General features: G+C 38.2%; 1 protein-coding gene across 2 annotated transcripts; it reads left to right on the plus strand.

Moving 5' to 3' along the window:
- Positions 1 to 282: 282 nt before the first annotated feature.
- Positions 283 to 23,525, plus strand: mdlc (RING finger protein mdlc). Of its 2 annotated transcripts, none has more exons than XM_067148281.2 (7): positions 283 to 405; positions 612 to 685; positions 796 to 1,005; positions 9,158 to 9,262; positions 9,345 to 9,456; positions 15,495 to 15,684; positions 23,248 to 23,525. In XM_067148281.2, exons 1-7 carry the CDS (start codon positions 306 to 308, stop codon positions 23,450 to 23,452), a joined length of 996 nt encoding a protein of 331 aa, XP_067004382.2. In that variant the 5' UTR covers positions 283 to 305; the 3' UTR covers positions 23,453 to 23,525. The 2 variants fall into 2 exon arrangements, with proteins under 2 accessions (XP_067004382.2, XP_067004383.1); XM_067148282.2 differs by having other exon boundaries at positions 292 to 405; positions 571 to 685.
- The last annotated feature ends 995 nt before the right edge of the window (positions 23,526 to 24,520 follow it).

Raw genomic sequence — 24,520 nt, forward strand, 5'->3', positions numbered from 1 at the left:
TTACCCAGACATCTGTTACAGGGTAGGTAACTACATTTAAAAAACGGTAGAATCATCTATAGAAATGTGAGAAACACTTATAATTTAAATTATATATGTATAAATTACAATAGATAACATGATTCTGTTTTCATTATTTTTAAATGAAGTATGGCAGATATGTGTAGATGCTGTAGGTAGTGGAAATATTATTGGTGCCACGGAGAGTGTATTGGCAGATTGTATAGAAATAAAAACTAATCGTATATCCTTCATAAACAGCTGTGCTCCCCACCCCTTTCCTATTTCTAAGTAAACTTGTAAACATGGCTGAGACGCAAACGTCAAGTGGATTTGGATTCAAGAAACGTAATATAAGAAATAAGGCCGCGAGGAAGCGAAAAGGGAGTGACGATGATTCAAACAGTATGTATAATAAGTGAAGATATATAGGTATACAATGCAGTGTACTATCTCGACGCGTTTATGTAGTGTTGTTTTGTTATGTTAGGTTATGTAAGATTTAATTTATTGTGACTTACACCTTCCAATTATAAGAATGGTTAGTTCATAAATCTTGAAATTTCGCAGGGTAATATCTGCATTAATTTGATCTGTATGTTGCTAAACAGAAAGCAGTGAAGATGAAACAACAGTTATTAAGAAAGGCAAGAAAACGATGAAGGATAATCCAAATATACAACAGGCAGGTATCTCACGGTTATAGATATTAAGAGCAGTTTTCAAATTTAGCCCTAATTCCGGTGTATACAGAGTTTGTATATTGAAATGCATGTTTTTTCTTTTAAATTCCAGACCAATTCCAAACGAGTGACCAAATCAGAAGGAAATGGTAATTCAAGTAGTGATGATGACATGGAATCAGTTATGGTATCCTACCGTTCCAGACGCACTGCAGGGCCGGAAGATCCTGTAGACATGGGGGCTACAGCAGTTCTTGAAATAGAAACTGAAGTGGGAAAAGATGCTCAAGCTATATTTGAAAATGCTTTGCGGATAAACAAGGTAAGTTAGGCTGTTTTGTTTATTTGCTTCAACGTTTACTTCCTTTGATGCATATGAATTATAATTTAAATATTAAGCAAATAACCTAGAATGGAAGTGATGAATGAAGCATCATCCTCAGTGTTTCTCTATAAGCTAGTAGCCTCGGAACAATGTGATGGACGTAACTTTAGGAATTACAACTTCTGTTGGTAAAAGTGCAATACTTTGAAAGAAGATAATCATTACTTTACTTCTCGCAGCCCAGCACTCGCTACATTCAGATGCGCGCGGAACGACTGTTGTTTGTTTACACGCTCGCGGCCTTTCGGGAAGGATGTTGTGAAGCTATGCTCATAGCTGCCAACCTCTGTACTGAGGAACTAATGAGTGAGGTGCTTCGATAGCTGGTGGTGGTGATTATTGTTACACGATTGGTCTGGACGGTTAGGATTCTTGCCGTGGAGACGATGATTGGTCTGGACGGTTAGCATTCTTGCCGTGGACAAGACGATTGGTCTGGACGGTTAGGATTCTTGCCGTGGACAAGACCATTGGTCTGGATGGTTAGAAGCTGCGAAGCGGCCTTAGGCCCCTAGTTTCGTGTGGAAACACGATTGGTCTGGACGGTTAGGATTCTTGCCGTGGACAAGACGATTGGTCTGGACGGTTAGGATTCTTGCCGTGGACAAGACCATTGGTCTGGACGGTTAGAAGCCGCGAAGCGGCCCTAGGCCTCTAGTTTCATGTGGAAACACGATTGGTCTGCACTGGTTCTTGCCGTGCAGACGGTTAGCATAAGACCTGGACAAGACCATTGGTCTGACTGGTTCTTGCCGTGCGGGCGGTTAGGATAGGATCTGGACAAGACCATTGGTCCGGATGGTTAAAGCCGCATTGTTATTTTACATGTTTTTTTTTGTTTGTGCTTTTATTCAGCCGGGGTTGGTAACGCAATGTATTTATCAGCATTGATGGCAATGACGTCACATTCCGTTCACCATGACCAATGAGAATGCAAGAAGCTACTTTAGCCATGGACGATGGCGGCTACTGCTCTTTATTAGGTTATAAAAGTAAATATACTTCTTGGGGCGGGCTGGTGGGTTCCTAGACATGGCAGTGAACACATCTCTCCTCTAAAAAGGAATTCCAAATAAGATTTGCATTATTTTCACTTCCTTATAATGTTATAAACGTTGGGCTGCGGGGTGTAAAGTTATACCAGAAGATAAGGGTAGGTTCTTTTTATATTGCAAAAACCGACAGCCACATGCAGATATATCGTATCATCAAGGGGGTTGAAATTACTGACACAGTCTTGACTGGCTTAACATTGCTCATACTTCAAATGAGGAGGAAGTATAGTTTTATAAATTTGACTGAAAGTGTTCTTGTGTAAAAATTAACAGCTAACAGTGGAATGAAATGCAAGTAAATTGGCAGTGATCGGCTTCTTTATCCGAACTTCCTATGTGTCTATATAGGTAGTGTTTTCATAGGCTGCAAAATAACATGGTAACCACGGTCAAAAACAGATTAAGGGCTCTTCATTACCACTCCAAGTACTGCTGGAGAATCTTACTCTCAGCATGAGAGTATTTTTTTTTTTGTAGTGTCTTTACGTGGCATCCACACAGATAGGTCTTATGGCAATGATGGGATAGGAAAGGCCTAGGAGTTGGAAGGAAGTGGCCGTAATTAATTAATTAATTAATTAATTAAGGTACAATCCCAGCATTTGCCTGGTGTGAAAATGGGAAACCATCTGCAATGCTGCCGACAGTGGGATTCGAACCTACTATCTCCCGGATACGAGCTCAAAACCACGCGCCCCTAACCGCACGGCCAACTCGCCCAGTGCATGAGAGCTTGTACTATATATATATATCACTGTTCTGGGTGATCATGTAGAATAGAGCTTTACTATCTGCTATGCACGCTTAATAACATAAAAAATGTGTAGAAATGATGAAAATCTTATATGTAATTCCTTTTGGAGGAGAGATGTGTTCATTGCAATAGCCAGGGACCCACCAGTCTGCCTCCAAATGTACATTTAGTTTTATAAGCTGAAATTTTTCGTTTTTATAAGCTAATGAAATGTAGCACGTGCCATTCTCCATTGCTTGAGGGACTACTAGCATTGCCATTGTCTGATGTATAATCAGATATTACATCAAGTGAAGGACATTACATTACCAATCTGAACAGAATAAAAACACAAGTAAGTATAACTGAAAAGGAAACAGTGTAAAAAAAAGCACTGCATTCTCGATCTTCAGGCCCTGCCTACCCAGAGCAATTTATTTTGTCATTAGCCACAAGTAACCAATCCTGATCAATGGCTTTGTCACTATCTGGCATACTTAATTCAGCTTTTCACCACAGAATGCTAGAGGCCTAACAGCCTCTTCGTGGCCCTAACATGGGGCTTACCCAGACAGGCCAGTGGTTTTGTTAATAGCTGGACCTAACCAATCCAGACCTATGATTTTCTCATTAGCTGGACCTAACCAAACGAGACCAATGGTTTTCTCACTATCCGGCTTTTCACTACCATCCAACAGATAACGTGTTGCTATCACCCTACAGAGTACTAGAGGCCTAACAGCTGCTTTGCTGCTCTTTTCTTGACCCCAGTCCAGTGGTTTCACTAGCCAGACCTAACCAATGGTTATGTCAGTAGTTGCATCTAACAGTGTACACCAGCCGTCTTGTTCATAGTTCCTAAGTTGGCAGCCTTGTGCACCGCGTGATCACGTCCTCCACGAGAAAGAAAGAAACGAACGACAGTCATACCATGCCTAGATGTCTACGCTGCAAATGATGACTCATGGTACCGTACTAATGTTGCATAGCACAAGGTAAAGCTTTGGCTTTTACAATGCTTAGTAAAGCTAAAGGTTCCACCTATTCAATACGTTATCGTAATGGTCTATTTAGAACATCACATATTTATTTAACTTATCATAAAATACATCTTTGGATCTTCTTTTCTTCCTTCTTTCATTTCTTGGTTATTGGTGCTGTGAGGAGCTATCTGTCTGCTAGTTGATGGTTTCTCGGGAGCAGTTGCTACAAAACTTGTTGGTGTTATCAGTAATTTTGCTGCCTTCTCAGCAAAGGAGGCGAAGAATTCCGGAGGGGCCATCGATTTAAATTTCCTCTGGGCATCTGGATAAGAATTTATCCAGTGTCTTAATCTCTTGTATTGTATTTTTCAAAAAAGACATGTTATTTGTATAGTACAATGGGCTTATGCTATTTAGCTATATTTTTAGTGTGGACAAAACTCCGCCATATTGTCGGAGTACAGAAAGTGCCCTCAGTCCCCGGAATCTTCATTAATGGAGATATAGTTAATATTCCTTCAGTCATTGCAAACTACATCACATCACATTTTGCAGGTACGTCCAGCTCCGGGAGATATGACTCTGCATTTCTTCCAATTAAGTGTGAAGCAGGGGCACACCATCTCTCTTTTGCCTCTAGTACTTCACATCCCTACAATGTGCCTTTCACGGAGTGGGAGTTGCGGAGTGCAGTCATGCTATGCAGACTATGCTATGCTATGGACCGGACAAAATCCACAATCAAATGCTGAAGCATTTGAGTGCCAGATGTGTCAAGGATATCCTCACCCTATTCAACAGAATGTAGAGTGAGGGTGCGTTTCCATCTCAATGGCGTGAGGGAATTTTGATACCAATATTCCCAAGCCAGGTAAAGATCCAAAACTTCTGGATAGTTGTAGGCCAATATGCCTTACAAATAGCCTTTGTAAGCTATTTGAAATGATGGTTAACTGGCATCTTGTGTGGGCCATGGAAAAGGAAGGTCTCTTGTCTAACCACCAGTGTGGTTTTCGCTCTCATCGGTCTGCCACTGATCATCTAGACTGGAGAGCGTCATTTACCTTTCTCTGGAAGGAACACCTCGTCATCGTGTTGTTTTTACCTAGAGAAAGCTTACGATACTAGGTGGCGATATGGGTTTCTCTCCACACTATACCAGTGGGGATTTCGGGGAAATTTGCCAACGTTTATTGAGAACTTCATGTTCCCCCCCGGCTCTTTCGAGTCTGAGTAGGGAATGCCTTATCTCAATATTACATTCAAGAAAATGGAGTACCTCAGGGATTGGTACTGAGTGTCACACTGTTCGCAATCGCCATCAACAGCATAGTTGCCGCTGCTAGGCCCGCAATTGTTCCATCACTGTATGTAGACGATTTAGCTCTACATTACAGCTCCGGAAGGGTGGCATTTGCTGAGAGACAGCTACAGCAGTCTATTAACCGAGTCGATAGATGGGCTCTGCAACATGATTTTTGATTTTCAGCGGCAAAAACTTCAGTTGTACACTTGTGTCGACGTCGGCATTCAATATCTGTAAAGCTTATGTTCGTGAAATGTTCAATGATTGATCTGTTTTGTGAAGAGTTTACAATACTACTGTTCTTTTCTTTTGTGTGTGTGGCAATTTTCATTTTCATTTGTACTTTTTTTTTTTTTTTCAGTAATTACATTTTGCCTAAATATTTGTAGATAAGTGTTGTGAAGTATTAGGGACATAGTCTTACAAGTTACTGAGGTGGAATGCACATACTTGTTGTTTGACTTATGCTGATTCTTATAATAATGTGTGTTCAATTTAGCTAGTGCTTCATTCAGTTGCTCTTAAACCTGTTCAAAGGTGTCACACTCGGCTGCAGTAGCAAAATCATCAGCATAACCAAAATTTCTTGTGTTTCTGATTTGTGGCTGGTTCTTTTTCAATATAATGCTAGGTCACTTGCTTCTGCCCTTGTTCTCCAGATAATACAGTAGTTCAGTTGAAAACTTTTTGATCACCATCCATATAGTCCTGACCTTGCCTCTAGTGATCATCGCGTCTACCTGTACCTCAAAAAGTGGTTTGCATCTCTACAATTTTAACCCAAGAAGTGCCAAGGATCGCTAAAATTGCTCACTGTGCCTTCCTGTGGTGCTAGGATCGCTTTTTGAGATTCTCAGTAAATGTTTTCTTGACTGTTATGCCATCTGTTGGTGAAACATTCGTACTAGCTATATCAACTTGAATGTCTCTAGTTCACACTTATTACTCCTATTGTCACTTTTGGTAGTATTTGTTGGAGTTTCATGTCTATACAAATCTCGTATCTAGTAGTTGTCACGTGACTGTAGTACACAAATATAGCAGCGTTGAAATCAAAAACATTGCAGACTGAATCTGATATTTTACAAGCTCTTGATGAGGGTAGTGTCTTTAGTGAAATTGATAGTGAAAATGATTCTGAGGACATTGAAAATCCAGGTGAGGCTGGCGGAAGTTTGGATCATTTGTCAGATGACGATATACCATTGCAGACAACTGACAAAGTGCGCTGTATGTGAAACGATAGCAGAAAATCCAGGGCGATCCAGACATTGGTGTCCAGGATGTAATTTGGGAATCCATGAAACATGCTGTGATCAATTAGAGCACTTGTTCAGAGCAAGCGGACACAAAAGGAAGAAAGCCCAGGAAGAGGAAGCAGAATCAGAATAACCTGCAAGGAAAAAATGGAATGTTTTCTTTTTCCCATATTGTGACAAAATGTTCTCTTTTTTTCTTTTTTTTCTTTTTTTTTTTTTTTTTTGCTATTTGCTTTACGTCGCACTGACACAGATAGGTCTTATGGCGACGATGGGATAGGAAAGGCCTAGGAGTTGGAAGGAAGCGGCCGTGGCCTTAATTATGGTACAGCCCCGGCATTTGCCTGGTGTGAAAATGGGGAACCACGGAAAACCATCTTCAAGGCTGCCGACAGTGGGACTCGAACCCACTATCTTCCGATAAAATGTTCTATAAGTGCTAATTATGTACACATTTTCTTGAAAATTTCAGGGTTATTTCAGCATTGTATGAGGAAAATTTTGTATTTTTTTTTTTTTGTTATGATATTTTTTGGGTGAAATTTCACTTTTCTGTTTTTACAATAATAACAATTAAAACCAACAAAAAGTTTGCTCTCTATAAAGGATCTTTAGTTCTAATAGTTTCATTTTTTATATTTCTTTTTATTGTGAAAAGTCTTTCTGATCAAAATGGTGCATATATTATTGGTTTCTGATAGTATTTACCAATTTTATACAATATTTTCTAAACTAGTACAGTTTCAACATTAATGGCTGGCATTATGAAATATAGCATTGGCACTTGTAGGGTTAAGAACCTGAGGTGCTAAAAACAAAAGTGCAAGAATGGCTGAACTCTTGCACAGCAGACTTCCATGTGCAGAGTATTTGTAGAAAAAATTAACTGGATGTAAATGTGTTTATGTTGCTACACTTTTCTTGTGTGGTATGACCAGTAATGTCTCTCTCTCTATTTTTTTTTTTTCTTTTTTCATTTTATCTCCTCATGTGTATCGAACAAAGATTACTGGTTACCTCATCACTTTCTTCTATGATCTCACTGTTGACAACATGTGTTTTTTAACCATGGAGTCATGGTGAAGTCTTGAGCTACTTCTGTTGGATGCTGCCCTTTTTGTGTGCAATAACTTTTTCCTTTCTTTCTGCATGTTTACTGTAAAGTTCTTGAACATGAGAATAGAACATATATCCAACGGTAGCAGCAAGTATGGCATTTAAATACAACCTATACAAAGTGAGGTAAGTATTCAAGCACCAAGTATTGAAGCACCATACCAAACCATCCAGCACATCATAGAGAAGTGCAATTTGAGACCCTATACAGGTGATCCTAGAGACTGTTTCAGTGCTATATCATCGAGCCTTGAGTGAATAGCTTGACTGGACGTTAGAATCTAACTTTATTTTGTTTTGTGTCATTCCATTAATATGTATTTTATTATTTGTATGTTTTATTTATTATTTTTATTATTAGTCAATATTAATATGTATAGATGTTTGCCTTTTTTGTGCAATGCCATATGCTAAATAAATAAATAAATAAATAAACAGCATTTAAAACTTACATAATGTGAAATGAGGTACTGAGAAAGAATGAACATATCTCAGTTTGCTTTTAAATTGTTACTGGTTTAAATGACCTTTTGCCCCCACACATTTTTTTCTTTTTAACAATAGTATGTATGTAATTTACACTTTAGTGTTTTCAAGACAGCTTCTGCTTTCTTACTCTGATTGTTTGTAATATTAGTTTAGTACTGGTACATCTTATTTGTTTTCATCCACGAGGGTAGAGTCATAAGTCATGGCAACTATTTTTTTTCTCGCGAACGGGAGACAATACGGAAAATCTAAGATATGAATTTGGAAATATAGGGCATGTACTTATGCATAGTGCCTGAAGACAAATTCTGACTTCAGGAAATTCTCGTAGGAAAGTGACAGAACACAGGCCATTGGTAAACATTGTTTTATTATGGTATAGCCGGCAAATACACAAGACTACGTACAAAGGACAGGTCTCCACTGGTTACAGACCTTCAAAATAATCACCCAAGGTTTCCACTGTGTGTTGCCAGCGGTGGGGCAGGCGCTGAATACCATTCGCTGCTATGTATCGCTAACGTGCGACACCTCTCTCTGAAATGCTGTTACGATGTCCTCCTTGTTAGCAAACCGTTGTCTCCGTAATGGCTTCTTGACTTTGGGGATTAGATCATAGTCACATGGGCTCAGATCAGGCGAATAAGGCGGGAGTGGAAGAACCTCCCATCCCCACCGTTGTAAGCGACGCTGAACGATGGCTGCTGTGTGAGCTGTCGCGTTATCGTGTAGGATTATGGCGTTGTCCAAAAGATCTGTTCTATAGGGCATGGCATGCACACCTAATGCTTCCCGCAGTTCTGCATGGCATTGGCATGCATTTCTGCCGCGGAGAACTGCTATTTTCATTGCTCCTGCTTGTTGACTTCCATTTTGTGACACTCTCACTCACACACTAAACTTGGGGGCATGCTTAGACCCACACTGTTGTTTACATACACCCTCTAGTGACATCATGCACAAGTACATACCGTAAATTTCCAAATGCAAATCTTAGATTTTCTATGTTCTCTCCTGTTCGCAAGAAAACAAATAGTTGCTATGACTTATGACTCGACCTACATAAATATAGAGGTTATGCAAAATTTTAGTTTTGCGTATACTTAAGTTTAGGACGAATAAGTTAAAGATCATCTTTCTTTTTTCAGGAGTTGAAAGGAAAGGAGGATGACAAGATATACCGAGGTCTCAATAATTATACACAGTACTATGAGAAGCGTGATACAGCCCAAGGGAATGCCTCTAGTGGAATGGTAAGATTGTTCTGATAATTGTTAAGTTGTTTCTGATGTAATTATGATCATGTTTTATTCTAAAGTGAACAATTATGATTAGGTAAGGAAAGGACCAATTAGAGCGCCTGCACACTTGAGATCAACTGTGCGATGGGACTACCAGCCAGACATCTGCAAAGACTACAAGGAGACTGGTTTTTGTGGTTTTGGAGGTGAGTGTTTGGTTAGAACATTAGTAACCAACAATTGTAAATTTAGACACTCTGTAACATTTTCTTATTGGTAATATAACACACTACACTCAACTCTCAATTAACTGGGATAATGTAGGGTTAAGGCTTCCTGGATGAGTAAAATCACGGTTAACCTGAAAAAAAGTTAGAACAGGTGTACTGAAAGTACAGTTAAAATGATAAAAAATGATACTACTGTACTGTTTTTTTATTATCTTACTCAATACATTGCAGTAAAAGTAGACCTTAGCACAATTAATAACTGGAAAAATAAACAGCACTTATCGTTGAAACTGAATTTTTTTTTTGTTAATTGCTTTACGTCGCACCGACTCAGATAGGTCTTATGGCGACGATGGTACAGGGAAGGGCTAGGATTGGGAAGGAAGCAGCCGTGGCCTTAATTAAGGTACAGCTCCAGCATTTGCCTGGTGTGAAAATGGGAAACCACGAAAAACCATTTTCAGGGCTGCCGACAGTGGGGTTCGAACCTACTATCTCCCGAATACTGGATACTGGCCGCACTTAAGCGACTGCAGCTATCGAGCTCGGTGTTGAAACTAATAAGGCAAAGAAAAATTTTCAGACTACTTAACTTTACTGTTTCTGAAAATAATCAGTCATGGTTTTCTGCTTTTGTGCTGTGCGTTTTTAATGTTTTTGAAAAGCCGTGACATGGTTGATCCGATTACGGTAAATCGAGTGTTGACTGTACATGGTTTTCATTTTGAAGGACTACACACTTTGGTTTTGCTGCACCAGTTTATCAGGTGGTGCATCAGCACGAACAATATAAAATATCTGGTTATAGCACTAGTTGTTATAAATACCTAACATGTGGTGTCAAGAAAGATGGCGATTCGTCATCAGTAGGGCCCGGATTTAAAAAAATGCATGTGCGAATTTGTATTTTGAATGTTGGTGCACATTTTGAACATTAGTGCATGAAGAGATATATTTTTCTCTTATTTGTGATCGATTATCTAGGATTTCAGAATGAAATGAAAAATCCAATTAACTGTATATGTTGTATAATCCTTGGCAACACGAGAAGCCTTCCCTGATCAAGGAAAGTGTTTTCACTGTTGCAGTACAAGCAGGTAGACGGATAAGACCCTTTTCACAACAACTATTTCCTTCTTCCTGACATTCCTGCTTACAGTAGCCCCCCAAGGTTTGCTTAAACAAGTGCATTCATCTCTTAACTTACTCGTCGTCTATTTCTGAATGGCTTAAGATAAGAGCTTTAGGTCATTTTTAATTAAAAACTGGATGTAAGGGATAGTGACTATACAAGTGATGTTGATGTAGTATACTGTCAAGTGTGCGACAAGAGTGTAAAATGCGATTAAAAAAATTGAAATTAAATAGCATTTGAAAACAACTTCACAAGATCAAAAGAATGGAGTAAGAATATGCAGCAGCTATTTTTAACCGACATGAAAACACGGTGAGTGCATTTCCACCGACATTTGTAAAGTTTTTGTATGCAGCAACATTCCACTGCATAAATTGAATAATCCACATGTACGCTCATTTCTTGAAAAGTATAGTGTCATTTGAAAGATACCAGATGAATCTACCCTTAGGAAGAACTATTTACTTTCACTGCATGCTTCTGTCATGGATTAGATATGGTTTGACATAGGAGGGAACTCTGCCTGGATATTGGTAGAAGAAACAAACGATTTGTGTGGTCGCTTCATTGCAAACTTCATAGTGGATAAATTATGTCCAGGAGAACCCAACAAACCTCATTTACTTCTGTGCAGAGTGCTTGAAAAAACCAACCATGCTATAGTTGCAACGTTTGTTAACGATTCCCTGCGACTTTTGTGGCCTGGTGTATCGGAGAGTGATTGTTACAAAGTGCGCCTTTTAGTCACAGATGCAGCTTCGTATATGTTGAAAGCTGGTCAGTCTCTTAGAATATTTTTTCCAAATATCATCTGTGTCACATGTTTGGCCCATGGATTGCATTGTATTGCTGAAGAGATGTAAGAGAGGTAACTTAAAGGGTCCATCTTTTCAATACAAATAAATGTTATAATGGTTAAGTTACAACATATTTACTTGGAACTAGTTTCAGTGCTATTTAGCGTCATCTTCAGCCAAAATGTGAGGAATAGGCATAGGTGCATACATGCAAACATATACGTTACACAAAATGTTACAGCATTATGATTAATTAAGAGGAAAAATAAAAAGACATAAAATAGTGGTGATGATGATGATGAGCTTGTTGTTTTAGGGGGCCTAACATCGAAGGTCATCGGCCCCCATAAAATAGTGCATTACAAGTTTAGATTTAGTTATCAAAACAGTGTATGAAGGGAGAATCAAAACTGTACGAACACAAGTTAGGACTCAACAAACACGATCCTCCAAAAAACATACAACACACCAAAACCCGCGGAAGTTCGAGATTAACTTGGCAGTTAAAGATTCAAATTTTTGCAGACACTCTTCCATTAAATGTCACCTGCCACGAGTGTAGTACAAACATGAGTTAGGACTCAACAAATACAATCCTCTCAAAATTGTACATAACATTTAAAAAAACTTAGGATTGAGATGAACTTGGCAGTTTAAGATTCAAATCTGTAGTCACTTTTCACTAAATGTCACTTCAAAACAGTCTATGAAGGGTGAAATAAGATTGTACAAACACGAGTTAGGACTCAATAAACACAGTCTTTTAAATATATGTAACACATTCAAACTTTGTGTAAGTTCGAGATGAACTTGGCAGTTAAAGATTCAAATTTGTAGTCACTTATTCATTAAATGTCACTGGTGCGAGTGTAGTACAAACATGAGTTATGAAACAAACACAATTCTCTTAAAATGCACACGACATTGTAAAACTTAGGTTCGAGATGAACTTGGCAGTTAAGCATTCAAATTTGTAGTAACTTTTCATTAAAAGTCACCTGTTAAGGGTGTAGTAAACATTTTCTTTGAGCTTTTGGCAAAAATACAATCTTCAATTTGCGTAAAATGTTCCTCTGAGAGTTTGAAGTTGACTGTGCTATTGTCTGTGGTCTATTATTATGTTGCAACATGATGTGACTGGGCTGCGACTGAGACTCACCTGAGGCGGCAAAGCTATGGCGCGTGATGGAGAGAACTGACCGCGATGGACAGCTTAGGTCAAGGGAACAGCTATTGTTGGGGTAGGAGGGGTGACGGGAGGTGTGAGAAGTGGAAGGAGGGGGGAATTAGGGAGGGTGATGCTGTGAAAGCGCGTGGCGTGAGAAAGTATTATGCATAATGTGAAAGACAGAACTATTATTCGGAATATTAATATTTTTGAAAAATGCAATGAGAAATTCGAACAGAGTCTTTGGTTTCTTGGAGATATCATTTAAGTTTAGGTTTGAATTGAAATATTGATCTAAATGAATATAGCAGTTTTCAGTGACATCTAGTAAAGAACCTTTGTTTAGAACTTCTAATACCTCAAGATCTGGATCTATTTCAGTCAAGTTGTGTTTAAATTCTTTCATATGTAGGCCGAGTGCAGAAAAATGGTTGTGCTTTATAGCATTGACATGTTCCGCATATCTGATTTTAAAACTGCGTCCTGTTTGACCTAGGTAAGAGCTTGGCAAGAGAACCTATGTACACCTGATTTTGAAGAAGGACTACTTTTATTTATTGATATAGAGTTATGCAGGATCTCTGTTCTTCTATTGTTAGTACGAAGGGCTTTTTTAACATTGCGTTTTTAAAAAAACGTTAGTGATGTTATATATTTTCTTATTAAAGGTAAATGTTGAAAATGTGGCAGTGCTAGTTTCCTCTCTTATTAGGGAGGTTTTTGGGTGATATTTGAATTTATTGATTATTCTTTCAATAAAGGCTTCATTAAATCCATTAAATTTTGCTATAAAACAAATGGTGTTCAGTTTCTTATTTAAGTTTTTTCTGGACATCGGAATCCTGAATGCTCGATCTACCAAGCTATTATATGTAGCCGCTTTTTGTGTTTGAGGATGTAGCGAGTCATTTCTTATAGTAGTGGCTGTTTGAGTGGGCTTTCTATAAATGCTATATGTAAATGAAGGGGGGAGCCTATTGATTGTTAGGCCTAGGAAATTGATAGAATTGCTGAAGAGATACATACCCCCTTTCCATCTGCCAACAATGTAATTTCAAGTGGGGAAAAAACCTTTCCTCAAAGCACCGGCTCGTGTACAGTTGTACAAAACTCATCTGCCTCAGGTTACTCTTCTGCCGGAATCTGTTCTCACAAGATGGGGAACTTGGTTATCCGCAGCATCGTTCTACCATGAAAGATGTAGTTAAAAGTATTGATGCTGAGTGGCTCCAACGGTTGAGGCGCGGGTCTTCTGACCCCAACTTGGCAGGTTCGATCCTGGCTCAGTCCGATGATATGTGAAGGTGCTCAAATACGACAGCCTCATGTCGATGGATTTACTGGCACGTTAAAGAACTCCTGCGGGACTAAATTCCGGCACCTCGCTGTCTCTGAAAACCGTAAAAGTAGTTAGTGGGACGTAAAGCCAAATACTTTATTAAAAAGCATTGATGATAGTCATAGTGCATGTGTTCGTGAAGCGAAGTGCATATTTGAATCTGAAACTGTATATAAAGATATCGGTTTCACCCATGTGCATTATTCATCACTTTCAAAGGTGATTAAGGGCCTAGAAACTCGCGGTGCACCCCTGCACGAATCCCTTCAGTTAATTCAAAACACAATTAGTTCTTTAAATGGTGTCCCTCGTGAGACTAGAGAAAAAATTAAAAGAAAACTCAGTGCAGCATTGGACTCAAACCCAGGACTGAAAGAGATTGAATCCATAAGCAACTACATACGTGAAATCAGGCAGTCTTTGTCAGAATAATGTTCCAACCAGTCAGTGCCAGTGTACAAGTATTGTCCAGTTAAGTCCATCAATGTAGAATGATCATTTTCAGTATGTAAATTAATGCTGTCCAATAACAGAAAGTCATTGTCCGCTGAAGACAATGAAAAACTGTTGATAACCTACTGCTTTCCGTTTTGCAAGGAATGAAACATGTTTATCAATTTAACACTGAGTTAAAATTAAATAATGCATTTGGTAAGTGTATTTTGTTTTATTTTTATTGCATTTATGCATGCATATTTTGGAGTTTTTAGTGCATATGAATCCGAGCCCTAGTCAACAGTAATATTAAATTAATCCAGTTATGATACTGGCAATTTGAGAAGATGCTCATGGGAAAACAAAAGAACATAAACATGAACCAAGAAGCTTGTCCGAGTCTCATATAGAATAATTTACATGGGTTACATTTCTGACAGTTTCTAATGCTGATAACCAACTGAAAAATACTACTTTTACATTTTTCGGAGATACGGAGGTGCCGGAATTCAGTCCCACAGGAGTTCTTTTATGTGACAGTAAATCTATCGACACGAGGCTGGCGTATTTGAGCACCTTAAAATACCACCAGACTGAGCCAGGATTGAACCTGCCAAGTTGGGGTCAGAAGGCCGGCGCCTCAACCGTCTGAGCCACTGAGCCCGGCAAAAATATCCTTGACCGTTATTTGGTGTGTTTTGCAATTAAGCTCCTCTTCCACATTGAAAAACTGTTGATAACCTACTGCTTTCTGTTTTGCAAGGAATGAAACATGTTTATCAATTTAACACTGAGTTAAAATTAAATAATGCATTTCTGTACAAATTGTTACCTTACTATTAGATTCGTTCCTCCAGAGAACGTGATGCTTCTGTTCCTGTGTGACAAGATCTAAATTTTGTGTCTTTGTTGTTCACTTTCCTTAGAGATGTCATCTTATGTTCTTGTGAGGTATGGTAGGTTTAAACATTATTCCACATGCTGATTCATTGTCCAAAAGGTACATTAGACTATTTCAGAAGGAATGAACTGAAAGGAATTGGCTTGTATAAACACTCTGGTACAAAAGGAGATTTTATGCATATTTGGAATTTTGGAACGGTGAAAACAGAGCTCATGTAACTTTCCTCTTTTTTTCAGATAGCTGCAAGTTTCTTCATGACAGGTCAGACTATAAGTTTGGATGGCAGTTGGAACGTGAGATGCAAGAAGGAACATATGGTGAAGCAGATGAAGAACCACATAAATATGAAATTGATTCGGATGGAGATGATCTACCTTTTAAGTGTTTTATCTGCCGTAATTCCTTCAAGGACCCCATTATCACTAAGTAAGAATATACATACATACATACATACATACATACATACATACATACATACATACACTTTTCCACCAGGATCTAAGTTGGTATTTGTAGATATGTTACAAAAGGAGCTAGAAAAGGAGGATAGGAAGAATGTACATAGGGAGCAAGAGAGATTATTATAGGTCACTGGTTCCCTCATGATTCTTCGTGTACTGGTATCTGTAGATAGACCTTGTCAAGATTAATTTTTGTAAATCACCGACTGTCCAACAAGTTAGTTAACGCTTCACTGATTGACTGTAACAGTTACTTTGTAATCACCAAATATTCTTATTTCTCCATTTCCTCTCAAGACTGGAACAATTGGTGCGGTCCAGTCAGATTGTTCTGTAGTTACTAACATTTCCTCATCCACCATCTTCTCTAAGGTTGCTTTTACTTTTGATTAAATAGCAAATGGCACTGGTCTGGAACATTTAAATATTGGTTTGCTGTCCCTTCAAACACTCCTCTTTGTATAGAGAGAATATTTTCTAATAACTTCATTTGAGTTGGGACATCAGTGCACTGAATCAAATTATTTTTGGAAACTGTAATATTAAAAAAGTCAAACTGGTTGCAGCCCAACAGGCTAGGCCCATCTTATTTCATGACTAGTAATGGTAACCTATTTCTCAAAGTTTACCTGTGAGGCAGATTCGTCCGCCATAGCCTCCTTACGAGGACCCTTTGGTACGTTAAGCGAGAGTCTGCGAGGGGACTGTGCTGGAGTCACTCATTACACATACCGCAAATCAATCTGTTGAGTAATATTTCTTCATCAGTAGATAAGAATTTCCTGATTATTGGTCCATATTGAACTGAATTACAATAATCGTTAAATATTTTATATTTAATGTCCACCTTTCCAATACAAATTATAAATTATATACATTTATATTAACATTCAGGGACTAGTTTTGACCTGAATCGTAGGTCATCATCAGCCATGAAGCAAATTACACAAATGTATTGAATAAAATGAATAATGTAGCAACACAATGGTCTGAAAAAACTGTACGTACACTACACTGTGTCTTCCATTGCTTAAACTTTTTACAGAAATTATTTTATTCAGCCAGCCTTAACTTAAAATTCTATTGATTGTACGTACAGTTTTTTAAGACCATTGTGTCGTTACATTGTTTATTTTATTTGATACATTTGTGTAATTTGCTTCATGGCTGATGATGACCGACGATTTAGGTCAAAAATAGCCCCTGAATGTTAATATAAATGTATATCATTTATAATTTGTATTGAAAAGGTGGATATTAAATTATTGTGGAACTCACATTACTTGCTTAATCACTGCAACTGTGCTAAGTAATCTGCTAATGATTCATTAAGTAACTGATCAAGTTTATTAAATTGAAATCTTTGCACATATTTGCTCTGTCTTGGGTTACAATGATTTTATAACAACGTAAGTGCATTACTGTATGGATAAATCACTTTTGTTAGGAGCTGCTAATGAGTGAAGTGTTGCTTATATAGTTTTATCACAAGCTGAGAAAAGAATGGCTTTCTTCTTCTAAGTTATGCCATTTACTTCAAAATAGAATTCTAGTTGTTCTGTGTACTCTCCCTTGATGATTCACTTAAAGAACCAACTGTACCAGTAATAACCAGCATCTGAGGCCCATTGATGTTTTCAGGATTAGACTTGTTCATTTTTCTTACAGTCTTATATCCTTGTTGCCACTGTTATAACATAACATTATATTTAGTGAGAAAGATCATCCATGCAATTCAGTGTAAGTCAAGACAAGCACAGAATCTTCTATATCACACATCAATTCTTCTCTCAGAATTCCATAGTCATGGCCCTCGAGGTCACTGGGGTCACTGGTTTCTGTTGAGGCTCCTGTGATCATCTGTGACAGACATTGCCCTCATAATCTCTACTGATGTATATAGAGAGACTTGTGTTTGTGGCTGTGTAAGGGGTAATCTCAGAAACTACTGGGCCAGTTTTGAAATTTCTTTTACCATTTGAAAGAGATCATCATTCCGGGAAACATAGGTTGTATATAATCCCAGAATATCAAATGGTTTCTGGAAGAACTGTGATTTAGGGACAAAATGGCAGCAATAATTAATAATAATAAGTAAATAAAGTTTGTATGTGTACCTGTCTGTGTTTTTCACTTAAAAATTACTTGACTGATGGATCTCAAATTTGGCAAGTTTACAGCTGATACTTTCAGTTAACACACAGGCTACTTACTATCACGCTGTCTTTTAAGTGGGTGATGTAATGAGAGAAAATGTGAAGCAAGTCAGAGGAAAACATACGCTTGGAACCCTTCAAATTGAATATGCTGCCTAAACAGTTAGTCCTATTGAACAATGGAGTGAACCAAGTGTACCTCAAATTCAATTTCCCAGAAAAAAATGTTTATATGAATGTTCTTCGTATCTGTAATCGTTTTTGAGGAAAATGGTTTGCTGTGTTTTGACGCTTGCTTTATCCTTGGTCTCTTTGTCTTGGTTTTGTGACCGGCAGTGTGCAATGCCATTAAAATGAATATACCCCAACTCGAGTCTGGCAAGGGGGCCTGACATTATAATGAAATCTCTCCAACTCAATTGTGACCAGCAGTAGACAAGGGGGCCTGCCAATATAATTAAAATTCCCCAACCCAGACTTCACATGGTGACCTCCCCATGGTGTTTCTCGGATAAGGCAAAGAGCTATGCAATTTGATTAAATCTCACAGTTTGTACACTACTTCATGTTCAATTCTGTACACACTGTAGAATTCCATATTAAAGCATGGGCATGTCAGCTAGTCCGATAAAAATATATGACGTCTTATATAACATTTGTATAACTCCTTTTCAATTTATATTTATGGCTAGTTTCCACATGGGCATTGTGTACTTCCACACTTTCATACATTTCATCAGTGTGGCAAAATTACTTGATATTATCTTTTTACTTTTTTATTTTGTTTTTGTTTTTTAGCACCACCAAGATTTAAGGCAGTATAACACGTTTTTGTGACGGACTTACCTGCTCTTTGTTTCCTCAGTACTAACAGCGTATCATTGTACTTCACTTACACTTGATGTACGAGGGGGGATCAAATATAAACGGGAATTATTTTTAAAAATGTATTGCATTGAACAAAATATACACATATAGAGATTACTTTTCTACATAGTGTCCTGCCTTCGATACACATTTTCTCCATTGGATTGGTAAGTTTTTGATGGCGTCCTGATAGAAGAAGAGGGGCGTGTCCGGAGCCAGTTGCGCACAAACTTTTCTACGCTTGCATCATCATCGAACTCCTGTCCTCCTAGGACTTGTTTGAGTGGCCTATACAAATGGTAGTTGCAGGGCGATAAATCTGGGCTGTACGGAGTGTGTTCCAGAGGTGTCCCGTGAATTTCCTCCAGTTTTTCCTGCGTTAAAGTAGCAGTATAAGGCCTTGCATTGTCATAGAGAAGAATGATGCTTCAGATCAGTTGCCGGGGGTTGCTTGTTGCGATGCGCAGCTTTTACTTCATCCAAAAGGCAGCAGTAATAGGCAGCATTAATTGTCCTTTGTTCATGAAGAAAATTCACCAGCTAAATGCTTGCAGAGTCCCGAAAATAGTTGCAAGCACCTTTCCAGTGGATAGGCGTGTTTTGGCCTTGACTGGACCTGTCGTCTCTTCATTGCCACTCCATGCTTGCTTGCTTTGACTCTGGGGTGTAATGATGCACCCAATTTTCATCACAAGTCACAATACGACGTAAAAAATCCTCTCCTTGCTCCTCATAGCGACGCAGGAGTCTCTGTGACAAACTTCCTGGTGTAAAGTTATTTGGTCCTGGTTGAGGAGACGAGGAACCCACCTGGCAGACAATTTTCTGAACACTTCTGTTACTTATTCCTACGGCAAAAACAATTTGCAAAATATGTATTCGCCGATCTTCATCAATAATATCACGAATGGCAACAATGTTGTCTGCAGTGATGCTTGTCTGCAGTCTCCTTTCATGAGGTTCATTTTCCACAGCTTCTCTTCCTGCCACAAATTTTTTTACTCACTTGTAAACTCGAGTCTGCAAAAGTGTTTCTTCCCCACACTGTGTGCGGAGCAGTCTCAAAATTTTGGAAGGGTTGGTGCCCTCTTTTGCGAGAAATTTGATAATGGTGTGTTGCGCAACAGACTGTGCACCTCTTGCTCACTCATGGCATACTGAAGCAGCCTAGCTCTCCACCATCATTCGCGCATGCAAACCCCTTCTCAAGACACCGCCACCAACATCCTGGCCTCAGAATTATTACTAACAGCAGCGGTGCATTCAAATTCCCATTTATATTTGATCAGCCTTCGTATTATACTCAACATGTGTTCTTCAGTGCAACTGGCCAAAGAAAGTAACAGCTATCACTTTTTCTTAACGATCATGCTATTGTTCACGAAGTAAGAATGCATTGTATAAGGAGGTTGAAAGGCTTGCCTACAAGTCAGAAGGTATAATGAAGAGTTTAACACAGTATTAAGGATTTTGTTACAGAGTATTAATTTACTTATCAGTATGCTATTATTATTTTTTGCTATGTTTTACATCGCACCAACACATACAGGTCTTATGGTGACGATAGGATAGGAAAGGAAAGGGCTAGGACTGTGAAGGAAGTGTCCATGGCCTTAATTAAGGTACAACTCCAGCATTTGCTTGGTGTGAAAATTGGAAAACATGGAATACTATCTTCAAGGCTGCCGACAGTGGAGTTTGAACCCACTATCTCCTGAATGCAAACTGACAGCTATGTGATCCAAACTGCGTTGCCAGCTTGCTCAGTAGATTATTTTTAACAAGTTTTAACTGTAATAAGGCATCCAGTGGAAGTATAACATGGTGTGTTACTCCAACAGGAAGAAAGATACAAGTATTTAATTTTAGTTTTAATAGAATGATGAAAATACTTGAAGAATGTTTAAGACAAATGCAGGAAGAGGTGTGTTCCTGGCAGTTCTAAAGCCATCCTAGACTAATGTAATAATGGAATAAAAGTTTGAGGATTAGATATGTTGAATGCAGTACTGTAGGTTTGTGGAAATTAAATGTGGTATTAGCATATGATTAGGGATAATGGAAAGCCACCAAAATCTAGACTTCAGACTGGTTACTTAACAACAGCAACCACCATTGTTAGAATATTTCTCATTTGTTTGTGAAAATTCTATAAATCCACTCCACAAAAATCTCTAAATATGGCACTGTGAGGGAATTGGTACACACAGTTAACTTGTCGCCTGTAATGAATGCTCTGGTCGTGTTATGTGTTCTTAACACATTGCGGACTGGTTGCCCTTCACCCCATGCACAGCTCTCTTCCCAGCCACTTTCTAACTACCTCTAAGCTGGAGTGCATGCATTCAAATAAACTGTCAGAACTTCACTAGCTTTTGAAGGACTACTGTGTATTTTTCTAGTGGCCTTCCTGAATAATTGTTGAAATGTAGGGTATTTCTTGAAATATATTTCGGCTCATAGTTTTCGGAAATATGGTTTTTTTTTTATTAGGGGATCGGTTGGCCAGTAATCTTTCAGACATGATTTCTTCACCTGCCCTATCAATATACACAGAGCAATAATTTTTGAATTTTCCTGCTAGTGACATTAGTCCACTTTAGTGTTTTAGGGGATACGTTATGAGAATGTGACTTCTGCTCATAGTATAAGTTTGTCTGTTCAGCTACATACTGCAAAAAATACTCACCAAACATAAGTCCTGCTACTTGTCCTATGTTTCCAGATTCATTAGGCCATACCTTCATACCAGGAGCACCTTCAAAATCCTCTAGCCTAAGTTCACTGTTGTCCACAACCCAGTTGTCAGAAAACACTACATTATTTAAAATATTTACACCCGTAACACAATTATCAGACTCGTTCTGCACTACGTGAGTTCCACACCTTGAAGATAAGGCTATATCCTCGTCATCACTTGAAACATTTCCGTTAGAAGATATTTCATCATCGAAATCTAAATATTCAGCATCACTTAGATATAAGGAGCCTGTATCAGCACATAATTCATGAATAATTTCATCTTTGTCTAAACACGTGCGATCCCTGGGCGCTGACATCTTGCATGGCTCTTCGAACTTTGTAAACATGTTGTCAAGAAATGCAAAGAAAATCTATGATATGAAGAATACTCGAAAAGAAATGCGACTATCGATTGTGTAGAACCATACATAACAGAGTGCTATCACCCTTGACCTCCAAATAGTTCCCTTATATCTCAAAAGATAGCATTAAAGTTCAGTCTGCTGCTAACACGAGATAACTGGGGACCGGTCCACAACGCTCGGCTAGGCAAACATGAGTTTTCTCGGGACCGGTTTGTGTTAAAGTTCAGTGTTGTACCATTATGTATCAAATATAGAGTTTGTGATTTTTAGCATTTGTGATAAATGCGAAATATGTCGAAACTTGTCAGTGCATGTGCCTTAATCTTATATGACCCGTACAAGTGGTTTTAAGTGATTTCAAATTAGCGGTAAAATGCAAAATTGATTCAATATGCGAAATTATACAATTTATGCGAAATAGATGCGAAACTCTCGATTTTGTACGAAATAAACCTGTCTTTTCAAAAACAATGCATTGTTCTTGAAAATAAGATATATGTTGTTATTTATTTCAGGAGAAAGAATTATTACGGCGCCTTAAATTAGGAATATCTTTCACCGGCCAAAGAGCACTGCAAAGAACAACCAATCAAACAGCAAATACACTTTCAAGCTCACAAGTTCATTCTTTGTGTTGACTCGTAATCATAGTCGGTTATTCTTGACATTGGTGTTCAGCAGTAGTTCTGTTTTAAAGTACGGTAGCAATTTATTTTATTGTCTGGTAGCCATGGGTAGAAGCGAAGTGACGATCAAACAGCATGCCGAGAGCTACAAATCGGGGCATTTTTATGTAAGTGATACAGAGAGGCCTATATTGATGTGCCGGCGTTGCAATCAAAGACTTGAATGGAAGAAGAAAAATGTTTTGCCAACCTTTCTTTGCCTCGGCAGCACTGCTGTGCATATGGGCCTCTACAAACAGTGTTGATGTAGAGAGGTTTTTTTTTTTTTAGCTAGTACAACATAATTGTAACTGATAGTCGGTCTCGAATGAAGGAGGACACCGTTTAAACAATTGTCATGTTGTACTTCAATCACCATTGAAATTTCTCTTCCTTGTAGGTGTGTTGTACTGCGATAAATAAATATGTTCAGAATAGTATTTTTCACTTTGAAATTGTGTTTTTAAATTCGTGTGTGTGTTAATACTTCTTGCAGTCTTATGTTGACGTTTGTCTTATTTTCCATAGTGAATTCAGAACTGCATGACAAGCAATGTGTGGTTAAACAGTATGATTTTACTCCCAACTGTTGTGTGTGCAGTTTAGCAAATTATGGCTATTTTTAACCAATTTGCTACAAAACACTAAATTTGAAAATCAGAATGCTAAATCTCTGATTTTTAAATGCTATAAGCCACAAACTCTAATCATATTTCTTCATTTCTTGTTCCAGATGCCGGCACTATTTCTGTGAGAAGTGTGCTCTAGAGAATTACCGTAAATCTACCCGCTGCTACATCTGTAATCAGCAAACGCATGGAGTGTTCAATCCTGCTAAGGAACTGATTGCTAGAATAAAAGGTCAGGCTGACCAGAGACAAGATAGTGATGATGAGAGAGGGTCGACAAAATTGTCAGATACAGCGGACAGTGATTAGGTCTAGTTGTTTATTTTTGAATTTATTACCTCCTCTTGAATTTACTTTCATAATAAATGTGTTACGAGAATGAGGGTACGTAATCTAGTTCTTTAGGTTAGAAGTTTGCATACTGGTCGTTGTGTACTAACACTGTGCAGTGTGATACTATCGTCATCAGGCCATAATTTCACTTGCAAATTGTTGGTAATGTAATTTTTCTCTGAGTTACTTGACAGAAAAATGAGCGAGGTTGTCAGAAATAAAATAAAATAATTTGTCAGCCAGTAAGAAACAGGGCCAATAATGTATTGTATTTCATTGACAGACAGACCATTATTAGCCCTGTTTCTAACAGCTTGATGAATATTAATCCTTACCTGCCCACATTTTTCACTCTGCTTATCCCCAGGTTTCAACCTATTATTTAGGAAAAATTGAAGCAAAGCACATTGTTTCAGAAAGAGTTAAATATAAGAAAAACTATTGATCACATTGTATTCAAATTTCCAATAGGATTGGAAAAAATCCCATCACATCCATTTCTCTATTCATAGAGTCATATGGTTGTTAGTTCAAACCTCCATGTCCCCTGCTAGTGATACTCGACGTAGGGGTAGGCTGCATTTGTCACATTTCATGTTGTCTGAATCCCTCTAAACCAATAACAAGATGATTCCTGAAGTGGAATGATGCCCATGTACAGTAAAACCTCGTTAATTCGAAGTCGTTGGGACTCGAAAATCGGACTTCGAATTACGTGATTTCGAATTAACCGCCAATTCGCAATTCAGAAGTACCAACCCTTGCCGCGTTACAAAATATTCTAAGGCCCGTTACTGCATGCAGTTAACCTTGATACACAGTTTATACCTTTCAAATGCCATGAAAAAGAACTATTTCCAAAATGTATCCAAGAAGGTACATTTACAGTATTCAAATAATGCACTCGGATATCTCACTGGCAAACATAACCTCACGCAACAAAATAAAGAAAGAATAAAGCACGATTCAAAGACTAGGAGAAATCTATGCTGGCTCCCATGTAAAAGTGCTTTATTAATTGGATTACTATACTTTATGCATTTT

Source organism: Anabrus simplex, chromosome 5 (genome assembly GCF_040414725.1).
Source record: "Anabrus simplex isolate iqAnaSimp1 chromosome 5, ASM4041472v1, whole genome shotgun sequence".
Taxonomy (NCBI): Eukaryota; Metazoa; Arthropoda; class Insecta; order Orthoptera; family Tettigoniidae; genus Anabrus; species Anabrus simplex.

What these genes read in the sequence shown, in the direction of transcription:
- mdlc (XM_067148281.2), top strand. Translation starts at nt 306, where the DNA reads ATGGCTGAGACGCAAACGTCAAGTGGATTTGGATTCAAGAAACGTAAT. An exon ending in GGAATGCCTCTAGTGGAATG is followed by an intron (nt 9,263 to 9,344) that starts GTAAGATTGTTC and finishes AATTATGATTAG; the next exon opens with GTAAGGAAAGGACCAATTAG. An exon ending in TGGTTTTTGTGGTTTTGGAG is followed by an intron (nt 9,457 to 15,494) that starts GTGAGTGTTTGG and finishes TCTTTTTTTCAG; the next exon opens with ATAGCTGCAAGTTTCTTCAT.